At 38.3% G+C, this 23,534-nt stretch overlaps 1 protein-coding gene across 2 annotated transcripts in view; it reads left to right on the plus strand.

Annotated features, from left to right (window-relative positions):
* cadm2b (cell adhesion molecule 2b) overlaps positions 1 to 23,534 on the plus strand; it is a 144,694-nt gene that overhangs the window by 107,424 nt on the left and 13,736 nt on the right. For both annotated transcript variants that reach the window (XM_039622418.1, XM_039622419.1), the window contains 3 exons: positions 10,845 to 10,994; positions 20,833 to 20,985; positions 21,278 to 21,415. In XM_039622418.1, the coding sequence (XP_039478352.1) occupies positions 10,845 to 10,994; positions 20,833 to 20,985; positions 21,278 to 21,415 (441 nt within the window). The remainder of the gene's footprint in view (positions 1 to 10,844; positions 10,995 to 20,832; positions 20,986 to 21,277; positions 21,416 to 23,534) is intronic.

The following is a 23,534-nucleotide window of genomic DNA, read 5'->3' on the forward strand; positions in this document are numbered from 1 at the left end:
TCTATCATTCAGTTTCCCACAATTGAGCTTGAAGTTACCTGAATGTGCTTGTGCAAGTATAGAAGCAAACAATAACAAATATGGAACGGACCATAGAGGACATTGTGTGGACAAAATCTCTTTAGACCAGAATAATTGAGCTCTGACAACAACACACTTGCCTGTAAAGCCTCTTTTTTACTCCCTTTCAAAGATGTGTCATCTTGTTTAAATGGAATTTCCTTGGAATTGTCAATAGAAACCATCCGAGGGACAGCCCTGATCTGTTATGTATCTAGTGAAAACCCACACAAAGAGGAGGAAGAACTCATCTGGGGTTTTCATGTGTACAATCAGTGTTAGCATTATGCCTCCAGGACTTGTGCTGGGCTGTGCAAGCTCATTCTCATTCCCAGACTGACATATACTGCAGTTTTGTCAAAACTGCTGGCATCACAGAGAGTGTCTTTTGGGGTTGGTGCTTTAATGCACTGGTTGTGCTATAGTGAGACCAATGTCACTCATCTTTCAATGTCCAGGGTTATTGTTGCGAACTGTTGTATTTTAACCCAGCCCACACTCTTTTCCAATGTAGTTTTGCTGCCAAACTAAACAGCAAATTAAAGAAACAAATTTTTGTTTGAAAACCAAATCAGGTGGTGTTGGAGTGAGAGAAAGAAACTTATGTTTGCTTAACAACACATCCATCAACAATCCATTAAAATGTTCACATGGACAGATGAAGATGGAACTGCTGATGTTTGGTAAGTGCTCAAGCAGAAAACTGACCTGCCGCAGGTTAAAATATACTTTATAATTATCATAATAATCCTTTCAAAGTGTGTTAATGCACTCAAATAACAAAAAAAGAAAACAGAATATGGAATATTGATGTGCAGCAAATGTACAGTTATGTAATCCATTTCTAACCAGTAGATTAGCTGCAGGCAGAGCTGCCATTTATAACAGAAGCTGCTCTTGTTTTGAAATTTTGTCAGATCTCCTCATTATACCGTCATTATTATCATGGTTACATTATTATACTAATTTACACATTGAAATTTAATGAGATGCCTTTCATTTTGCACTACAGACTCTAAATTGACATATTTTAGTGGATTAGTACAGTAGAGATTGCATTATTTAATAGATTTCAAACTAACTGGTTTCAGTGCTTCAGAAATAAGGCCTGTTTGTCTTCAGTTTCAATAGCCTTTTACCATATAGTTAGCTTTAATAAAATCCACTTCATTCAGCTTGAGGGAGGGCTGTTGTTCGTTTTAGCTGTACTAAACAATAATATCAATACTATGTTGGAGAATAATGTGACAGGCAACCATTATCTGGACAGCTTGAGACAGATATCCTCGGCCATGATTATATCTTTTTGAGCTGAGACCATCACTCTTGAATCTAGTCTGGCTCTTTAGTACTACATATGTCTGACAGTGTCCTGTTAATGATGCTGAGTGAAAGTGTAGGGTTCGACAATCTGTTCATTTTTGTGTCATGTCATTTAGTAATTATAAAGTTCAAAAGACAAGAGTGAGGAAGATCAAATAAAGTACACGCCTAGTAGGTCTGTCAAGTCTTTTCCAATACTGTGCAAAACCTTTAGGCCATGGAGGTTGATCATCCACCAAATCATCCACCAAATATAAAGTGGCATAATCGTGTGTTTTCAGCAACTTGAAGAACAAGGTTTACTGTTGCAGATGGCCTCCACATCTCACACCATTAAGTCCATCTACTTAGTACCTTAAAAAACTGCTGAGGATGATTGGTGCTGTTTCTCTGCACTTTATATGGAGTCAGTTGACAAACAAAAACTAGTCTTTTACAATTATTCTTTTTTACTCCTGGGTCCAGATTTATCATTTGTTTGAACCAGTGCAAAACCCTCTTCTGGAGGCTCAAGAAGAGGGTTTACTCAAGAGGCGCAGTGACAAGTTTGCAACTGAAAGGCATGCAGCTTCATTTTTGTGTTTGGCCTTACTGCATATGTATTTGTAAGAGTTTTAGTTTTTTTGACAGAATAAAATGACCCACAGAAATTTCCACTCTATTCTTTGCTTTCCTGTGTTCAACAGAGATCAGGCACAGCATATTTTAAACTACATATTACAGTTAGAGTTAAAACTCCCTTTTAACAGGAAGAAACCTCAAGCAGAACCAGCCTCAGGTTGAATTGACCAGTTGGGTTTGGAAGAAAGCAGAGAGAGGAAAGATGAGCACCCTAGGATAATATTCTCGCTGGAGTTTTCTTTACACCCTGGTCTCCCTAATGGAAACACAGATAGTTAAGGGTGATTCATCCTGAGTCAGTCCTAACCATAAGTTTTATTTTTTTTTAAATGCAAAGTTTTAAACCTAAGGAAGACTTTGTCTTCCATTCTACATTTGGAAACTCTAGGAACCACAAGGTAGCCAGATCTGATCTGAGAGAGAAATGCTTCATTGGGATAGACAATACAAAAGAGGTCTTCCAGTATGATTGAGCTTTGTCATTTAGTCTTATTTGGTAGTGGAAGGAACGTGGTTTATAAAAATATTGAAATCTTCTAAGTATAGCCAAAGTCACAACAGCAGTTGCCTCAAGTCACTTTATATTGTAAGGTAAAGACCCCACAAAAATACAGAGAAAAGCCCAACAGTCAGATGACCCCCAGATGAGCAAGCACTTGGTGACAGTGAGAAGGAAAAAAAATCCCTTTTAACAGGAAAGTTGAAGGCTCTGCCTCCCATACTACTTATAAATATCCTAGGAATCACAAGTAAGGTCACAGTTTGAGAGCGAAGTTTTTTACTAGGGAGATTTGGTACTATGAAGTGTTTAAGATAAGATGGGGCCTGATTCTTCAAGACCCTGTATGTGAGGAGAAGGATTTTAAATTTGATTCTAAATTTAACAGGGAGACAATGAAGCTTTCCAATGAGTTTTTAGGACAACCCAATAATGATGATAAATGCATAAACAATTTTTTCAGCATCACTCTGTGGCAGGATGCTTTCTTGCACTAATTGTGAGAAAGCAGTCTTATGTATCTGTTTAATGTGCACATTGATGTACATGTCCTGGTCAAAAGATGACTCTGAGGTTCCTCACAGTGTCACTATAGGCCAAGGTAATGCCATCCAGAGTAAGTATCTGGTTAGACACCATGTTTCTAAGAAGTGCAAAAATCTCTCTCCAAAAGTTGATTCTGTTCATCTGGACGTAGCGTTTTGTGGGAGAAACATTTCGTCATTCATCCAAGTGACTTCTTCAGTCTCAGCTGACTGCAGGTTTCCCCAATCTTATAAACAGAACATTTGCATAATGACTGAAACCAGCCAAATCAAACATGTCAATGTACTTTATATGTGAGCCTTTGTGAGTAAGGGGGCAGCCAAAAGTGGCTTTTTTGGTAGACCTACTATATTCGCATATGCATCCATAGTGCACTCATTTGTGTAACTTTGCTATATTTTATCATCAGTAATAAAAATGGTAGTAACATGTATTTAAAAGAACTCTGTATGTAATGTATTTTCCAGTATTTCAGAATTTGAAAAGTAGGCCACCTGCCAAAACAAGCAAAGAAAACAATATATATATTTTTGGTTGAGAGGAGATTTTGGAAGTGATGTTAAAGTATGACACTGATTTAACAGTCTGAGCTTGTATGGCAGGACACCTCAGAGCCTAGGTGTCCTAACAGGGAAATCCAGTCATCTTTCATCTTGAGCCTGGACTTAGCAACTGCCAAGAGCAGTGCCTGTGCTACTAAAGCTGCACTCTGACTCATAAGAGGCCAAAAGTTCAGAGAATGTAGCTTGGGCAAGACCTTGACGCAGAAGTTAGGAGCAAAATCTTATCATCAATCAAAAAAGAGAAAGAAAGAAAGAAAGGAAAAAGAAAGGAATGGCTGCCAAAATGTCTGAAACAGGTTTGCTTTTCAAGTTTTGACCTACAGCATCACTTTATTTAACATTTACACACTGTCAGTTAAAACATTCAGTTCCTATTTAGCCTTTTCATGCTTTCAATCCTGAAAATAGCATTTCTTTCTGACTTAATTGCAGCATTAAATACATTTTCAAATAAATCACACACCGTTATGAAAGATCTTAAAGACTGTAAGATGCAACGAGAGTGAAACAGGTCCTGTAGTTATGCTGTAATGTACCCTACCTGCACAGGAATCAAGGTCGCTAAAAGAAAACATTTTCATTTCTATTTTTGCTACTCTCAGAGACACCTTTCATCTGTACCTGCTCTCAAATTAAATGATTCATAACTTTGAGTGTGATTTTTTTCAGTGTTGAGGGGTCTTTTTTCAAATGTGTTTCCTTGATGTTTCGTGAAAAACACACATCTTAACTGAATATCTGTTTTTGTCATCACCAAGAATTGCCATGAAAGGATTTTCTCCATAATCATTGAGATAAAAGCAAGGTTAGTAAGGAGGTTTAAATCAAGGCTGGGTGTCTTTAAAGGAGCCAGACTGGATTGTAAAATAAGTGACAAAACCATTAGTCACTGAGTTATTTACAACAAAGAATACAGTTGGTGAAATCACCTCTGTGACCTCGTTGAAGAAGTTAGTGGGTAAAATTTCAGGTTCACTGCTGTGACGGGGTATTTATGACAGCATGTATTAATTTATGTTAAGATTTTCCAAAGCAAGTTAAAGAGAACCTTATAGGATGTTACCATCACAATGTTTTTCTAAACCTTCACACTGACCTGGGAGCTGTCTGTATTTGTCTTGTGCAAGAGATAGCAAGCTGTTATTTTTTTGTTCTTTCCACCACCAAATACACCCCACAAGAGGTCTTCACAACTTTTAATTAAATGGAATATTTTTACACTGCGGATATGAAACTTCCTTTTCTCTCTCAACATGGCGGCATATAGGCCACGCAGTTTAGACTTAGGCAATTAATTACAATTTTGTCAAGTGACAAGCATTAATTACTATGTTCCCAAGAGTTTATTGTCTAGTTAAATAACATGTAAGCTTACAATGAGATTTAGGTTTTATTTAACATCTGTCTGTTTATCTATCTAATTATCTATCTATCCATCAACATCATTTAATTTGACCTTGTTTTAATTTGAATAGCAGCAAACAAATGTTTCCATTTTTGTTTTATAGCAATTTTATAATCATAATATGTTGATGTCTGAATTATCAAACACTTAAAAATATAGATATATGCATAATTAGATAATCTACAGCATACATTTAGTTCTCACCATAAATCCATGTGATTTGTAGACAAATTCTTACATCGCATTTTGTTACCGGTATCACTCTGCGAAGTTACTGTGTCTCATTAGTATGCAGTGGGGTGCTCAGAACCTCTAACACCTCTATTTGCAAAGAAGCTCTTGTAAAATCAAGCACCAGAGGTGAACTTATGGCTTGATAACTGCCGTTCATATGAAAATGAATACTTGTTTTCATTTCTTAATGAATGGAGGCATTTTTGCTACTGTTTTTTTTTCCTGAGTTATTTGTTTTCTTTTTATCCTGCCTGCAGTTTATAGTTTATTCTGCAGTGGTGTGCTTGACTGCTCTCCAGCCATTCATCAAGGCACTGCTTTCCATTATTTGGTGCAGTCAGCTGAAACTGAGAAAGGCTTTTGGGGTGGTATGGCTCATTCTTCCTCCACCAACTCTCTGTTCTCCCAGACAGAGACGTTTCTAGGCTTTTTCACCTTATGGCCTGGATCAGTGGTCGTTAGACGAATCAGTGAAATTATATATGCAGCACTCTTCTCCGATGATTTGGTTTTCTGACCTAGTTGCTAAGCATGGCATGATTTTCCATGAGTATTATATCAAAACAGTAAAACGAAATCTACAGAAATAGTGACAAAGCGCTCAATTTACATTCATCAGTGAACCGTCTTAATCCTCTATTTAAGTATAGTCACAAAGACTATCTTTCTCATATTCACATTTTCTAGATACCCACCCAGATCACAAGACTTGCAGAATCAATAACCTAAGTATCATATTCTTAGCTTCTAATATTGTCAGACTGAGATTCCATCAGGCCATGGTCTGAGCTGCATTCTGATAACAGCATGAAAAGAGGCTGGCTGAGATGAAATGAAATAGTTTATTGCTAATGTACACTCAACAGCCAGCCATTCTGCACATCTGTATTCATATTTGTACTCTACACCTGCTGTACAGACCTCATCCCTCATAGAGATGAGAAGTACTTGCATCCAGCCTGTGTTTCAGCAGACATCTGTTCCTTTGGTTCCGCTTTAAAATCTAATCATCAAATATTTGTGTTTACAATGAAGACGCTATCCTCTCTCCCCATTTACATTTCTACCTAATTTTAGCTGTGCAGGTAAATATTTGATTCATGAGGCAGTGTCACTTGATTCTGCATGAAAGTTAATGCCATGGTTCATGGATAGATGTGTCAGCAGCATTCTGACTGTGTGAAGCACAGCAAACAACTTGACTAATCTTGTGTTTGCTGACATTGTGAGTGATGATCAGTGTCCTGGTGGCCCACCTGAATGTGGACCATAAGCTCCTGGCTCAGGGTGATATTGCCGGTTTCAGCTTTTACTGGAGTGGCCTCTTCGCTTCAGCACAAAAAAAAAATATATATATAGCAGATCCACGTGATCGCTAAAAAATATATATATATAAAAATAAAGCTATATTGCAAAATGGGAAAGGGCTACCAAGGGACCAACTGTAGTTTAAGAGGTAGGCTCATAAGCAGACTGATGCCTTAGAGATATTTTTAATTAAAGCAAGGTCACAAAAGCAAAACAATAAAATCTTGGACTTTAATATAATAATTTAGATTTTGAGTGAAATGGGTTCACTCAGTTAAGGTTTCATCATTTTATGTTTTTAATCTTAACCTCCCTTTCTGCAGAGCTGTAGGGAGGCTGGATTGGAAAGCGGGGGAGCGAGAAGCACCCATGACATCAGATATTGACTTTTTTTTTTTTTAACTTTAGCACTCCATGGTGTTCTCACATAAAGAAGCAGAGTATCCAGCTTGAAAAAGCAAACATTAATGGTATTCATGTATCACAGGGCAGAAGTTAGTTTCATCAAGACATCTTGGGTCACTCAATCCTCACCTATTCACTGTCACGGCAGGCAGGTTGCATCCTGTCTGCTGTGAATATGTGCAAGCTGTCAACCTTCAGCTGTAACTGCCTGAAAATAAGTATCCCCCTCTTTTTCAGTATAATACACCTTACCACTGAAAAAAGGATATAGCAATGCCCAGTATTGAAGTTCTTTAGCCTGCAGAGGTGAAAAACGTTGTGTTTAAAGGATGGCCTATCCTCCCCTAAAACATCTTGCAAAAGTACAGGCTTATTCCTCATTTCATCACTGCACTTCACGGAGTCGTCTTGGATCATCAGTAGAGCAGACAACCTTAATACCTCTATTACTTCTACAGTTTGTTTTCATTCACTGGGAAATACAGCCATGACTCAACACAAACTACTCATCCTTGCTTACTTTTCTCAATGTTTTCAATGTTTTCTTTAGTTCGTTTGGAGACAGATAATACTTGACAGACAGACAGACTACTGGACTTTTTAAAATTTGACTCCAATAAACCTGTACCTTTGAAAAATTCTTATGAAAGCTTCTGCTGTTTAAAAATAACTCTCTGGCTTTATTTCACTTCCCACTTCATATAGTCATTTTTCTAAATAACTAAATGCTCTGAAGCTACAGTTTTTAAAGGGCTCCAATATTTATATCACTCTGTTTCTCATTTCCATCAAAGGAAAGCAAATACAGCCTTTGTGCTTGTAACGGTGTTTATCTACAAAGCATAATCTGATACTATGAAGATTCACGTCGATGTAGCTTGTACTTTAGGTTTTTCCCAGTGTGTGCCTGTGTTCTTCTTAGGGAGATGTTCGATCTATCTGTCCACTTCAACAGTGCTGTAGTCATTAGAAAAGACCCTGCACACCGATCACTTTACCTCTGCTCAAGTTGAAGGTGCAATTACAAGGTCACCAGACTTTATTACCTTAAATACAAAATGCACATCGCATTTTTCATTGTGCCACGTATTTTATGCCTTGTTCAACTCATTTGGTAAAACTCTTTAACTTTAGCAAATGCTATTAAAATGATGGGATTTTAGTAGAAGGGAAAGCAGTATTATCACTGTTATCACACCATGGGAGTATGGCTGAGACAGTATGCCTCAACATACCAAGATCCTGAAATTGAAACAGCTAAATGCAGTTCAGCCATTACTTATTTATTTAGACCTGTGTTTTGTCAGCTGTAATGTGCTAAAATGTATTCAGAAATAGCCTATTGCAGGCTTTAACAGATATTGATTGAACAGTATCTAAATTCTTGCATGTTTTTGAAGACGGTTATAATAAGGTAATTACAAGAATGCTTAATTATTCTCCCTACCTTACCTTTAAAATTCTTCATGGATACATGTTGTTGCACACACATCTGTGCACCTGTAGTATGCTGCTGAACCATGCTCCTTTAAAGGTTAGTGTACAGGGTTGCACAGGACAGTGTAGTATCCTTCTAGCGGTTTGTGATTCATTGACTTTCTAGAATATTGTTTGCCACTGTTCTGTAGAATTAAAGCCAGCCGCCCTCCACTCACAATCTCAAAAAAGAAAAAAAGAAGAAGAAGAAGAAATGAAATACACTCTGTAGCTGGCACTGGGGATTATGTTTCCTCAGAAAGGACAGCATTTTCTCACTCTAGACTCCTACAGAATGTCAAGACAGTGGAATTTCATGAATTTATTAAGTAAAGATCAGTTAGCTCCAGTGCACCTGAACCTTAAAAACACCACCAAAAACAATATTCACAGCATAGCCATACCTCTGAATATGTGAAAAGCCTTTATTGGCTTTGCAGGCATAATTAAAAGAAATTTTAGGGTTTTTTTTTTGCTCAAACTAGGGTAAAACCTGAGGGACTGACAGTGATGTTCATTACTGTTTGGGTTTTTACCTATTTTTATAGCATTCTCTGTGAATAGTGAACAGTATACTCTGGAGACATGCAGCAAAAAAAAAGCTAAGCAGAAACTGACAACAACACCTCCACATGGTACCCCACACACAATGTATTTGCATCAGCATTTCCTACCCAGCTGCATTTGAATTATTGTGATGATGGCATTTTTAAGTCACATTTTATTAGTGATTGGAGCAATAATAATAATGATGATGAGATTAAATTATGCAGCAATACACAGTAATAATAGATGATAAAAGCCAATAATAAATGATAAATCTGTACAAATATCAAAGAAAGCGTTTAAAATGCATTTTGAGAAGTGTTACCGATTGAGCAATGAGCAGGTAGTTGATCAATAAAGCCACTGCCACAATATTAAAATCAGCAAATGTGTGCTGTTGCGTTGGTCCTTTACTTGTTGTTAAAACAACTGGTGCTCCTATCGGAATGGACACAAGACCTGTGGGGGTATCATGTGGTATCCAGCACTGGGATACTGGCAGCAGAACCTTTAGATCCTGTCGATTAGAGGGTGGAGCACTGCTGGTGGAGACTGATGTGCCATTGCTTTTTCTGCAGCAGACTTTATGCAGGATGCGTCAAGTTAACATCCACATGAATCCAAGCAACTAAGGTTTTCTATAACAACATTGCATTGCAACAGCATTATCAGTGTTATTCATCTCACCTGTCAGTGATTTTACTGCCGTGGCTGATGTATATGGTGTATATGTAACGTGTGTAATTTGGAATATTTTTCCTATTACTATTTATAGTCAGCCTCACCTTCACCTCTTTCTGACAATGGTCTCCATCAGGACAATCGAGGTCAAGGAAGGTCCACAGACCTATGGCTGTCCCAGCCTCCTCTGCTCCCATGTGTGAGCTGGACTAATGAGGCAGACAGCTGCTCCCGTAGTTGAAATGTCCCTGTGGTGAACTGTACCTGGGAGAGACAATGTCACCTTCAAATTCAGGCACATTACTGTACTAATGGAAACCAAAGCAGACGTGTAAAATCAAGAGAAAAAAATGTGCAAAGATTAGCTTTTAGACAGTGAAATGTATCCAGGAAAAGGCGGTACATTAGCTTCAAGCATGAACTCGAAAGCTTTAATGCTTTAACACAATTTATCCTTTAAGGGTCTAGCCTGTTCAGGCTCATATTAGCCTACACTTTGTCTTATCACAATTCCCTATGAAGGAGTATTGTTTTAGACATCTGTTTCTGAAGCTTGGCAGAGTTCAATAAAACACAGGCGGGATAGAAATGCGTCTGCAATGTAATTAGGGGACTATGCTGAGACGACAAGTACAAATGTGGAATAAGAAGGTAAAATCCAGCAAGGCTGAGTGATTAGGCCTCATTTGGATGTCTTCTACACACTGTGACGAGCGGCTGTTTCAGGGCACGGCATTCACTCGGATCGAAGGCCCACGGTGTCTAGGATTATGTGTCAATTTACCACCCAGCTGCAGCTATACACTCTACAGCAGAACATGACTACCTCTAATTAGGCCATGCTACCAATTAGAGCCCAGCAATAAGGAAGCAAGGAAAGCACTCTGGGAGATTAAAACCTACCATTGTTTCCACGATAAAAAATCACTGTCTTCTACAGCTGTCAAAGGCTGGGGACCATGACAACCAGGCTCCCATTAAGCTATCTTTGGTTTACTGTGATGTAATGAAGACGTTAATGGAAGTGGGCAATATGACAGAACATTAAGTTTGCAAGGTGTCAAGCCTGAAATGGTACATTAATGTGATTCTGTGAATGGACAGTAAAAACTAGCCCAATACAGCAATCTATTCATGTCACAACCATGACCTCAAACTGTGTTTTATAATCCTACAGGTATCCAGGGTCAGTACCCCATAACTCAGAATGTGACGGTGGTGGAGGGGGCCACAGCCAACATGACCTGTCGTGTGGATTACAATGATAACACTTCCCTCCAGTGGTCAAACCCTGCACAACAAACTCTCTTCTTTGGGGACAAAAAAGGTAAGTAATACTCCCAGGGAAAATGCTTGTGATGATTAGATAATGAGATGTGATAAAGACGTCTTAGGCAGATTATATTACAAGAGTCTTATTCATTAATTTTTCAAATTTGGAGCATTCAAAATTGCCCCTGCCTGCAAGCACGCTGTTTGACTGAACACGGGGAAAAAAATGATATGAGAGAAATAAATACATTACTCGTAATGTTGAAGGAGACTATTAATGAATGTGTATCTCCATTGATGTCCCAGGGCACAAACTAAGCAGAAATAGACTGCTTTTGAATTGCGCTTTTGTAATCATGAAACACTGACAGTGTTGTTTACAGCACAGTAATGCCTGTGGATTGTAAGATGATTGGGCTTAATTAGTATTTTAGTTGCCCTACATTTGTATAGCTGTTTGTATGTCACTCTGGAAAGGAAGTACACTGTTGCAACCTTGTGAAACACGGCCTCAGCCAGAATGAATTATAATGTGCTCTCACCAGCCAAATCCAATTTAAAGGTGACAAAAAGTCTAGAGTTGATAAATTGGAATTGGGGTGAAAGGGAGTATAACATTGGACTGGTATGGAAGGGCTGGGGTGTTCATCTTTCAGTGTTTCTCACAGCATATTACCCATTTCATTTATGGTGTAGCTGCTAATACAATATCATTGGTTCAGTGATTGAAGATGAACTTTCCCTTTGAATAACAATTGATAAGAGAGAGAGATGCCAGAGTGAACCAGCAGAATGAGAGTCACAGTCTGGATTGAAGAAATACTTTCTCTCTCACAAGTGATTGGATTTAGTAATGAGGTCTAAGGTGTTTTATTAGATGAAATTACTTCCAAATACAATTAAATGAAAGTTAACTGAATCTTAAACAGATACTCTTATGTGAATGGTGTAAATGTGCCCAAAGGATCCGGTCTTTGAGCCAAACTGTATTTTTGGAGAGAATAATAGTTGTGGTATTTTAACGTGTCAAAGGTAAAAGCCTTTAAAAAATCGTTTGGAATGGATTTTAAATGTTTCTGATTACATCACTTTGATATTTTCCATCACATAATGCAAATGTTTTTTCCCTCCCTAGATTACACAGTGTGACTGGCTGCATCATTAACAGTTAAGGGCAACAGCTGGCTGATAATATACATTAGCTAGTGCTGTAGCTCATGCTTATAAAACATCTTACAATGTAGAAATTCACAATATTTGATGGGGCGTTAGTTTAGGCCCAGTGGTCATGCATGCAGTCGGCTATTAAGTCTGTGGAAATGGGAAACTGCACTTTCTGATAAAAACATTTTAACCACAATGGCATATTGTCACGACAACAATGATATTTTTGTTTTCTTACCTTGAGGCAACTGTTGTGTTTTGGTGCTATATAAATAAAATTTAATCAAATTGAATTTTAACATATTTACATTATATTTTCACTTTTAACTTGTATTTCCATTGCAACTTGACTTTTATTAGACTTGTTAGACACCTATAGTTTCAAATGAACCAGATCATACCTGAAAAAGACTCCGCTCTTCTTCATTATCAAGAGATGCGACGTTATGAATCAACTTCTTTTTTTCATTTAACATAAATGAAGCCGGTTGGCTATAATATGTTCCTATCTCCTGTGAGTGCAGAGCTGCATCTACTTGTAAATCTGCAATGCTGTTGCTTTAAGCATGTAAGGAGAGCTTGGGGAGCACAATACGTGTGAGCCATTTTGCCCTTCTTGGGTAACCATTTATATTGGATGACAGAATCCTTTTCCTGAGCAATAAGGATGACAAAATGAATGTAGTCCATTCAGCAGAGGTTGCCAGGGCTAAGTGTGGGAACACTTCCTCTTCATCTCCTACAGCCAAATGAAAAGCCTTATTGGCACAACAAATACGATGCCTGTGAGGCCATCAGGACAAACTGGAGGCGTGGAATGACACAGGCTTCATATGACGAACAGGGTGGGACACCTGGGAAGAAATCTCTGCTGTGCCAAATCACCAGTTAATTGCTTGGCAGAGGGCTGCAACTGTCCTTCTTCTGCCGTTTGTTGTGCCTTGTTGTAGAGCCAATGAAAAATGTTAAATTCAACCTTATGCTACCTTTCAGTCCAACAACTAGCTGCAGACTGGTTGAGCTTGAGGCAAGCTGTTCTCTCCCTCTCATGAACAGCTGCTTGTGGACTGCTGTCACGGAGTAATTTAGATTTTTGTAGCCCTTCTTGTTTCTAGTGTTTAGATTTATGGCTTTCTTTTTTTACCTGCTGTTCTGATAAATATCTCCTTTCCTTTGTGCTTGTTGTCTCTGTGTGTTGTCCACCTCTGCATACTATAATCCTCTTGGGAATCCATGACAACATGGCCATATGTAAGCATTTGAAGCTCATGCAAGTTCCCTTTATTCTCTCTTCACAGAGAGGATGGGGGGAGTTTGTCATTGTGCATGTGTAATCCAAAGGCGATTCAGCTTTCACTGCTTTTATGTGTGATTCTGGATGCATAACACATAGAAGTAATGATGCTATGAGGCATTTTTTTGAAATCTACTCTTGGTCATTCCCTCAAGCTTGGTATTAAAGATAAGGGCATGTGTCTGGATGTGTTTGGAGTTTGATCTAAAATTGTGCGAGAGGAAAAGGAGTATTAAAATGACCTTTTAAATTCCTTTGAGAAGTTATAGCAGAGTAAAGTGAAACAACTAAAAAAAAACTGACATTCCATATTCAATTGAGTTTTACAGCTGCTGGGTAAAGTAAGACAAAATCTGATCTTTGCCCGAGCTATAATTTGTTCCATTTTAATTCAGGTCTGACAAATGAGATTTTTTTAAAACTGCATTACAGCCAAGGACAAAGGGATTTCTGTGTCTTTCAAAAACACTGAATATCATAAATCTACTCCAGTTTAACAGAACTATATGTAGTGTGTGCAACGTCCTTGGCATTATTATTGACACTGTTTGTTTCAGTTACATCAGTTATGGCCAGGAAAAATACTTAACTTAAAAAAAAAAAACATCTTCCAAGGCACAGCTTTCTGATTAGCCACTCCTATGGTAAAGCTAAGTCATTTGTAATTGTTCACCCTTGCCAACATGGTTTACTGTTATTAGACGACAAGCAGACGTGACCAAGCTGTATTTGGTATTATAATACAAGTGATCACATTAAAGGATGCACTCTTGTGCTTCATTTTTGTGCATCATTGTTGGATCTTTTGGCTGATATTTGGGTTTTATGTTACTAGAATGAAAAATGTGATAGCATGACAAAAAAATGGCAAAGATTTGGAACAATAAACGCCTATGATCACTACTGTACTGTATTAAACTCTAGTCTAGTTGCTAGTTGATGCTTTAGTCTGGGACTTTAAGGGAAACCTTACACTTTTCACACAAAAAATATTTTTCTTATCCAGTTAAATTAACATAGTCTTTTCACATTACAGATCGGCAGTACTCATAACCCTAGCTCCAACATTAACATTATCATTTTATTATTAGCCATGGCTACTAACCGCTACCCTAACAGTGGGCAAAAATAATAACTGTTTTAATGATGGCACTAATTATGCACAGTTTTTCTCCAGAGTGTCTGTAACTCATAGAGGCCTGGCAGTTTTACAACTGCCTTGCCAAAGGGGTTTGAAAGAAACCATCAGGGGCTGTTGGTATAGGATACCATCAAACAAAGTGCAACCACAACTTTGATCTCTGGAATTGTGGTTGCACTTCGTATAATTTTTCTTTGTTGTAACATCTCACACAACTTTGACATTTTGATTTGCATGATTACAAAAATGTAGGTCACAAAAAGCATTTTAATAATCAACTATTGTTAATTATTTCATGGTGAGTATTGTACTTAATCCCAAGAATACTCCAATTGACCTTTGGCTGATTTAATAACAACATACAGCAAAGGAAGGATCACAACAGTGCATAATTAGATTATAAACCTTCTGGGATTCTTTAAATGAAACACAATTCCAGCAGCGCATCATGCAAAACTAAAACTTCTCTACACAGCAATGGTGTGACAAACCTGCAAAAAGGATAAAAGATTAAACAAGGCCTAGGTTGCAGGTAGGAACGAGACAGTGCAATTGGTCACGACTAAAGCGATATGCATTATGGGTGAGAGTGCCAATGATATCTCATCCTGTCCCATAAGAGGCTCAGTTAAACCTTGAGATTGTTAACCTTGCTAGATTTCCACATCCGATCCATATGTGTTGGATTGTCTCTGCATATTTGTCTAAAGCTGAACACAGCCCTCTTCTTATTTCATGCCAGCTGGCTCTTTGGCATGCGCCTCCTCATCCATTATGAGCATCTGAGTCTTGGTTGATTGTTGCCACCTCACAGGCTTCAGACAACACTAAGGCAAAGACCAGCATTCAGACAAACCACAGACCTGAGACAAGGGAGACAGATAGGCTTAATAGCTAGGCCAATGCATCCTTCATTTATTAGGCTGATTAGTGGTTACTGAAAGCGAGCAGCTCTGTGGTGAGTTGCCACAATGAAAAAAATTGATTTAGACCATATGTCTTTTGTAGAATTATCCCTTTCATATGCTGCTGGAGTTAAAAATTACTATTCCTGAGCAGGACAAATGAGAACAGAGCTGTCTTTTACTGTCTTCATTATGATTAACTTCACTTTTGGCTTCTGTGAGAAAAGGATAAATGTAAGCAGCAGGGTTGTAAAGAATGGTAATGACATCTGTGAGGCATGCAGAATGGAAACAGAATATTTTGTCAGATATGGGAAATATGAATAATGCAATTAATGGAAAGCTACTGCAGGTTGCATGTCAAAGGCAGATAGCAAATTGCTAATTTGATCTACAGCGCGTGGAGCAATGTAGAGCAATGTACGGCATATACATGCCATAGCAGATTGTTAAAGACTTCTCCCCATTTCACTTCCATCTCTCAGAAGTTCATGGTTCTTCATTCATGACATTTAATTGGGGCATTCAGTCTGGATCATAAAGGTCACAAAGCAAAATTGATCTTAATTGGCTTGTAGTAATCAAAATGCTGTTATGTGCTAAATGAATGCTCTAATGTGAGCATTAAAACATTCATTAGCTTGAGAGAATGAAGGATAATTACCAAGGATGCAATTACTGGAGTGAGCACCAATGAAAGCCCATTTAAGCCTCCATTCTAGAAAACACATATTTGATGGTGTGTCTGTTATCAGCAACTGAGTGACACTTACCTTTAAAATTCCAGTTGAACTACATATTATTATTATTCTCGTTATTATTGTTATTACAATTAATATGACTTAGGTTCTGTATAGTTCATTCATAGACTTAAATTATGAGATAAAATAAAGGACGGAAACAAACAAACAAAAAACATTTACGTAAGGTGTAAAAGATTAAAACATAGCATGGCGTTAACTTCATAAATGTAAATGTCACATAATATTTTTTCTAATTTTCTTGGGGAACTAATTTCTACAGGTGACGAGACATAGATTTGCTGTTACCAGTGTAATTGGCAGCAAACATTTAAAAAGTGCCTCATGGCCACAACTAATGTATTTCTTTGGGGACTAATGGGCTTTTAAGTGTACTCCTTTACCTCTAGCTTCACTGAAATGTGAATCTACCATTAGGGCACTCTACACTCAGCTAGGATCACTTCTGTGCAGAGCTACTCTTCTATGTACTAAATGATGATCTGTGCCACACTGCACTCTAATGTATAAAAGCTACTTTCAGGTGCTCCCTTATTCACAAGGGGTCACCGCAGCAGATGGTGCCACATGTTTGATTTGGTACACCTGATGCAACCTCAAAGGGATTTGAGCCTCCTCCTGGTCTCAATCCAGTGAACTTTCATTTGTTAGCTAAATATGTAAACCACTGTACTATGAAACCTCTCATCTGTAACTTATATTAAGTATTTAGTGTAATTATCTGTTGTATTTAAAGGCCCTTAGAAGTTTAAGGCCCAACTGAAAGAAGTGAAAAGTCAACATTGTAAACTATTACAATTATATAATCCTGCTTGGTACTTGTTTTGGTCAGGATTTAATCTGGAGAAACTGACAGCATAGATGGAGGAAATCCCACAGTGTACGATCAAGTTAAAGCTAGTTAGTTGAGAAATGGTCAAAAATATATTCAATCTCATTATTCACTGCATGAAGAAGGTACGCAACATAGCTGCTGGAAAAATTCCTCCCTCTTTGCTTAGCTCCCTCAAGTGCCGGAAATTAGTCCAATTTGAGTAGCATCTGCTCTGTGGGATCTTTGAAAGCACGGGCAATGACAATGGCCCTTTGGAACAAGGCTCTTTCCTTTTCTTAATTGCAGCCACATGTGTGGTGGGAAAGAGCCCCCTGCCTGCACCACTATAGACCTGGAACACATCCAGATTCGCCCACACAGTCACCGAGCGTGCACAGCTAGCAGCAAACACACTCTAATTGCAAAGAGTGGAGCCCCTGGCTGGAGAGCGGGTGGGGGTTAGTTGCCAGGATCCTGTGTTCTCGCTTAAGGAGAGCTAGTGCTTTCACATTTCAGCGATAGCTCAAAGTGGTTACAGGCCATTCAAAAAGGGCCAAATGGGGACACAGTGCACATGTAACATATTTTGGCTGAACCCAAGAGCCATCAGCTTCCAAGACTAATGAGTAGATGTGGAATCTCATTTAATATCAGAACTGTCGGTGGATACTTAATTGTTTTGAATTAAAAACATTTTAACACCCCTCAGTGTCGTGGAAACGTGAACGCCATGTGATAATTGCTCTTAAAGTCACTCAACTTTCACTTTTATTTTTAAGGTCATTGCTATTCTAACCAGACCATCAGTTCTTCTTATGTTGTCAAAACTGGGCATCAAGTTATAGTTTCACGTGTTTTGAACATATTACCTGCAGGTGATATTCAGTAAAGTATGCCTAGATTGTCAAAAGTAGATATCAAAAACTTTGGTTATGTCCATTGACCTCACTTTGGTCTTCCACTGGTATGGTTGGTAGTGCGAAGGACTGTCAGGGAAATGAGCCAAACATTACTTTGCATCAAAAGGGTAAAGCAACAGTATTCCCTGCCCTGAGGGAGAACTTGGGTGTCAGTTTTACTGATTTGAGACAGCCTTGGTAAGGCCTCCATCGCAGAAGATGTACTGCTGCCATGCTATTAAGCTGCTATCCTGCAAGGCTGGAGCATACACAAGGTCAGGGTGCAGATTTATGTTTGTGCCTTAGCAGAATGAACAGCGCAAGAGCTATCTGGGGTTTGGGGGAAATGAACCTTTTCATCACATTGATTTCCTAAAGCACCTGGAAAAAAGCTTTGTCAGCCGTTGGCATTTGGGTCTGATTGTGACAGATCTGGCCACATTCTAGGCCTCCAGCCTGGATTGGATTCTGGTAGTATGGTTTCCTGGCCATATGCAGTTTGAGTAATAGATAACCCCTGTCTTTGGGTTATTCAAACCTTTGTACATCTCATTCTATCAATATGTCATTGACCCATGTGTTGTGTAGTACCAGTGAATGTCTCACAAAAATGCATCAGTCATGACCATCTTTTATTTAACTATAAGTTGTTTGCCAGCTTTTGCGTGGGTTCAGCCTATCAGAACAAGTATTTCGGCTACTGACATTTAGATATATTTCAATTCTGAATAGTAATATGATGTTGTGCAGAAGATACAGAAAATGAGCTGTATCCAACTTGGTCCTTTAAATGTCATTTGAAATTATCACTGGTCTGTACTGTACTTCGGTCACTGTTTGGTATTTAAACTGATAGCCTACATCTATTGAGTAGCAGACTTTGTTAGGAGGTTTTTTTTCTACTACGTAATTTTCGCGAATAGCAGTTTAATTGTCAGAGTCCAGTGGAAATGTGGTTTACCAAAGAAATATAAAGAAAGTCACCCTTGGAGTATAATAGAAATGATTGTTACTGCATTTGTTGAAAATATGTGTAAATAAGCCACTGTGGAGTTCTAAGGGTGCTAATGGTGCAGACTGGAAGGAGGCTAACTAATCACCATGGAGAATCAGCATTTTTAATTATTCTTGTTGCCCGTGAAGAAACATAATTTCAAACTGATCGTAGCTGCTGTGGTAAACCACGAATTATTCTGTATTTAAACACCCGGATTGTGTGCTACATGTAATTTTAACCAAAAAACACCAGCTTTCTCTGACCAGTTCCCTTTTACATAACAACAGCAGACCATTTATCGTCATCTCAGAGATGCTTTAAGGAGCGGGGGGGTTAAGAAGAAAAGTTGGCCTGTTTCTCCTGACTTTCCTCAGTGCGTTGCAGAGATAGAGGGATATGGGCCAAGGGAAGCCTAGTACTGTATGTCATCTTGTTGAAAGCTTTGATCCTCCCAGCCCGTACTGCCATATCTTTCAAGTTCCTGTACAGTGTTTGCTTAGACCCCATCACCTCTCCAATGTATCCATCCACCAAAGGGTTTGCTGTTTTCTGCCAGAGCCTCTGGGCATTTTCAGGCTCAGTAGTGAGGATGCTTAACTACAAAGAACATCAGGCAGCTTTGTTTCAGGATGCTGTTTGCTACAGTAAGACTATCAAATGTTTGTATTAAGCCCTGTAGCACATAATAAGCTTGCTGTCTGATGGCACAGCTTGTTATTAAATTTTAATTCTTGCTTGAAGATTGTTTTTATTTACACAAGTCTTTATTCTTGGATTACAAAAAGTCTCTAGTAAGAAACTTCTTAGGGGCATCAATGTCTTTTTTTCCCTCTTTCGTTTTTTTAGCGTGTGTGATTACACGATAATGATCATCAAATTATATGGTGTAACTGAAGCCGAAGAACAGCATTGTTGATAATGAACTATGCCTGTGTAAACCTAATAACCACTTCACCCAATCTAATTTAATTGTGTATCACATGTATGCTGTGTATGTTTATCACTAAAATCAAATGGAAATAACACTGGTGATTAATGATTTTTATATAGATTTGCTCTTTATCTGATAGGGCAGCACATTACATTGGTCACAATGATTAAATCCTAATCAGCACCTATTCCTGCTGCATTTTGCCAGGTTTTGCCTGTGTAGTACAATTCAATAGAGTTCAAATTGCTTCAAATGAAAAAGGGTGCAGGGAAAGCGCTGGCCAAGCCTCGGGGGACTGAGGATTAAGAATGTGCAATTTATTCAATGAAGGGCACTTTCCTCCCTGCCCTCTGTGGTTGGTCGCTTGTAGGAGCAGGTGATTTTGAATTTGAAATTGTATAGAAGATGACATGAACAAGATCACCTAATTATAGATATATTTCTATGGGTTGGTCAGGGTGCGATCTACCCATTGCTTTTGTCACTGCTCATGTGTACAACCCAGTCCTATCAGTGCAAAGATCTGAAAACATGTCCATGTCAGTATTAAAATTTTGCCTTTTGCACTGTAACTGTTGCACGTCTCTGAGCACAAGCAGAGGCAGCTGCTAAAAGTGTAAATGATTACCCCCCAAAATATTTTAATCTCAGACTGTATTTTTTTCTATCGCTACGCTTCAGTGCGTCCCATGGATGCCTACTGTATTCTCGTTGACTGTGAATAAGCCTGTCAGCCTAGAATGGAAATCAAAAGAAAATGTTTCAAATCACTGGCCACAGTATGTGTTTGCAGCATTTGACAACTATTAGAAATAACTGAAAGCACAGTGTATTCAGCCTTGTTCTGGTAAAGGTCATCTGAATTTCATAGTACCTCTACACGTTTGCTGCCCTCACTGAAATTCAGTGTGCATTTGCTCATTAGTTAACTGTACGTCTTCTTTCCTCTGCCCTCTATGACTCTTTGTGTCCTCCTTTCTTGCATAGCTCTGAGGGATCACAGAATTGAACTAGTTCGAGCCTCATCGCAGGAGCTCACCATCCGAATCAATGACGTCAGCCTGTCAGACGAGGGACTGTACACTTGCTCGCTCTTCACGATGCCTGTCAGGACCACCAAGGCCTTTCTCACTGTTCTGGGTGAGCATGTGCATTTTGGTGAAGTCTCCATAGGTGAATTACTTCTCAGAAAATAAACACCTGCACATGCTTTTAGTTTCTGAAATTAAAACAAAAATGCACAACTGTAACATTGTCTGCTAGATGAAAAATACTAATAATAAAGTTAAACATGTAAAGAAAGATGGATATTTGAAATAAATTATTTTTGTTGTTGTTAGAAGAAATCCACCTAGAACTCCCACTGAGATATTACTCAATGTGCATACAGTATATTTTTAGTTGTTTAGATTTACATTTCTTTGCACTGCAGGAGTGCCAGGACGACCAGAGATCACAGGCTTTACCAAGCCAGCAATGGAGGGGGACGTAGTCACTCTTACGTGCACCACATCAGGCAGCAAACCAGCTGCTACCATCCGATGGTTCCGAAATGACAAGGAGGTCCAAGGTAAGTGTGTGGAATGGATTTAAGAAGCCATTGTATTCTCATTGTATTCTCTGTCTATTTCTATCTGTTAGTAGGTGTCCTTACTGTCAACTCACTCCGGTGCTACATTTCTTTATGCTAAAATATTCATGCGTTTTTCCCGTGGCTGTATTTCAATAGTTCTATGAGTTGCATGGTGCATTGTCAGCAATGCTATTGTACTTGGGAGCTGTTCATTAGCTAACTTTTATTGATTCTAATTAAAAGTTAACTGTAAATAAAAAAGAATCTCTGCATTCATTGTTCATTGTCACAGAAATTAAATTAATGATGCATTCAGTCAGTTAATTCATAAAAGACAACAGCATCCAATACAACAGCTCTTAAAAAATATAAAAATGTCAAGTCTAACGTTTCTTCTTGGACTTCAGTGAACAAAATTTCCGAAAATGCAGTTTCCTTTGAAATAGAAAAAGATCATCAGAAAATTTGAGAAACCCATATGTTTGTGTTTTGCTGAATATTTTATACAGTATATCTAACATATTTTCACAAGCTTTTAAATTTCTTCTTTTGACTGAGTAAGTGACTTCTCCATAAACTGTACAATTACTGTATGTTTTGATTTTAAGACAAAGAAGTAATAATTGACTGAATTGATCTATTGCATTTCAGCTGTCTTTTGCTAATTGATTGGCAAGGAAAACCAGTTAAGAAGGGCACAAGAATGTGTAATAATACAAACCTGGAAAGAGCAGATAACTAATTTAATCCAACAACCCCAATGAAACAGTGCAATAGCAGATGGTAAACCATGATGTGCAGTGATTACAATAAACCAGCAGAAGTTTTCAGTGGTTCCACAGAATCATACAAGCTTTCACTTTCTTGTACACTGCTTTCCAAACTCTTTGAAACTCTGCACTTTGTGTTGTATAGCTTTTATCACCTTCTTACTTCTGATTTTAAGAAGCACAGGGAAGACAAAAACATTAAGAAATAGGAGTGGAATGTTTTTCCTCAATTTGATGGCTGAGATATGCTGTTTGGAGCTCTTTAATGTAATGGAGCCTGCTGTGGAGGCTCAGTGTGACAGTTGCTCTTTATTGAAGATTTGCACCAGAGAGCTTTTTCTTGGTGGTTCTGTCTGTGTCTGGCCAACATGGCATGATGATTGATGGGAGAGGGGCTGGGATATGAAGTTTTCTTGTTGAAATGACATGCACGTAGATTCCTGAAAGGCTAGTGGAGAGCTGGCACACAGCATCACAACCAGACTTGCTGTCCGTCTCAAGATGCAGTGAGAGATGAGATGATATTTTTGTGCTTTATGTTTTAGAATGCACTTAAATCCTTGAAGCCTAAAAGCATATAATCTTAGGATCTATGGACATGTGCACATAAGCCCAGTATAAAAATGCAATCGAGCAGAGTTCAAAGAGTGATGCATGCAAATATCAGGATAATACCTTTTGCTGTGATATAAAAATTAAATACCATATTGTTCAGCGGGCTTTCATGAGCAAGCATAAAATAAAGATGAAATGAAAAAACCCCAATATTTATATGTGATATAGAAAATGGCATTTAAATATGTAGAAATTGTGCATCTCTAAAAAAAGATCTGGTGCCCCCAGTCTGCCCCAAACTGGTATGTTGTATACAAATGTGCTTTTATTAGTTTTACTGGCATACAGTGGATTTTATTAAGTCGCTTGGGCAAACACATCAGGAGCGTTGCATCTCCAAGTCAAAGAAAAAAAAGAACATAGCAGAGACTGGAGGGTTTGACTTAAAAACTTCATTTCCATGTCAAAGTGTCAAAGACAGGGAATGTCAATCAGTGCTCTGGATCCAAGTCTTTTGTAGGTGTGGCTTTAAAGCTTTCTTTAGCGAGTATGTTGTGGGAGCAGCATGTTTTGCCATTGGTTCTTCTGTGAAAGATCATTGCCGCCAGTGTCTGCTGTCAGTCAAATCTATCCCCACTGGGGGACCAGTCTACAAAGCTCTAAGACGACAGAAGGTGTAATAGCAAAAACATGTCATATTTATTTCATGCTCTGATGATTTGTTTTTCGACAATTTATATTAGAAGCACACAGCATTACAAACCTCAAAATGCAACTGTCATCTAGTGTCA

This window comes from Oreochromis aureus, linkage group 14 (assembly GCF_013358895.1).
Source record: "Oreochromis aureus strain Israel breed Guangdong linkage group 14, ZZ_aureus, whole genome shotgun sequence".
Lineage (NCBI taxonomy): Eukaryota > Metazoa > Chordata > Actinopteri > Cichliformes > Cichlidae > Oreochromis > Oreochromis aureus.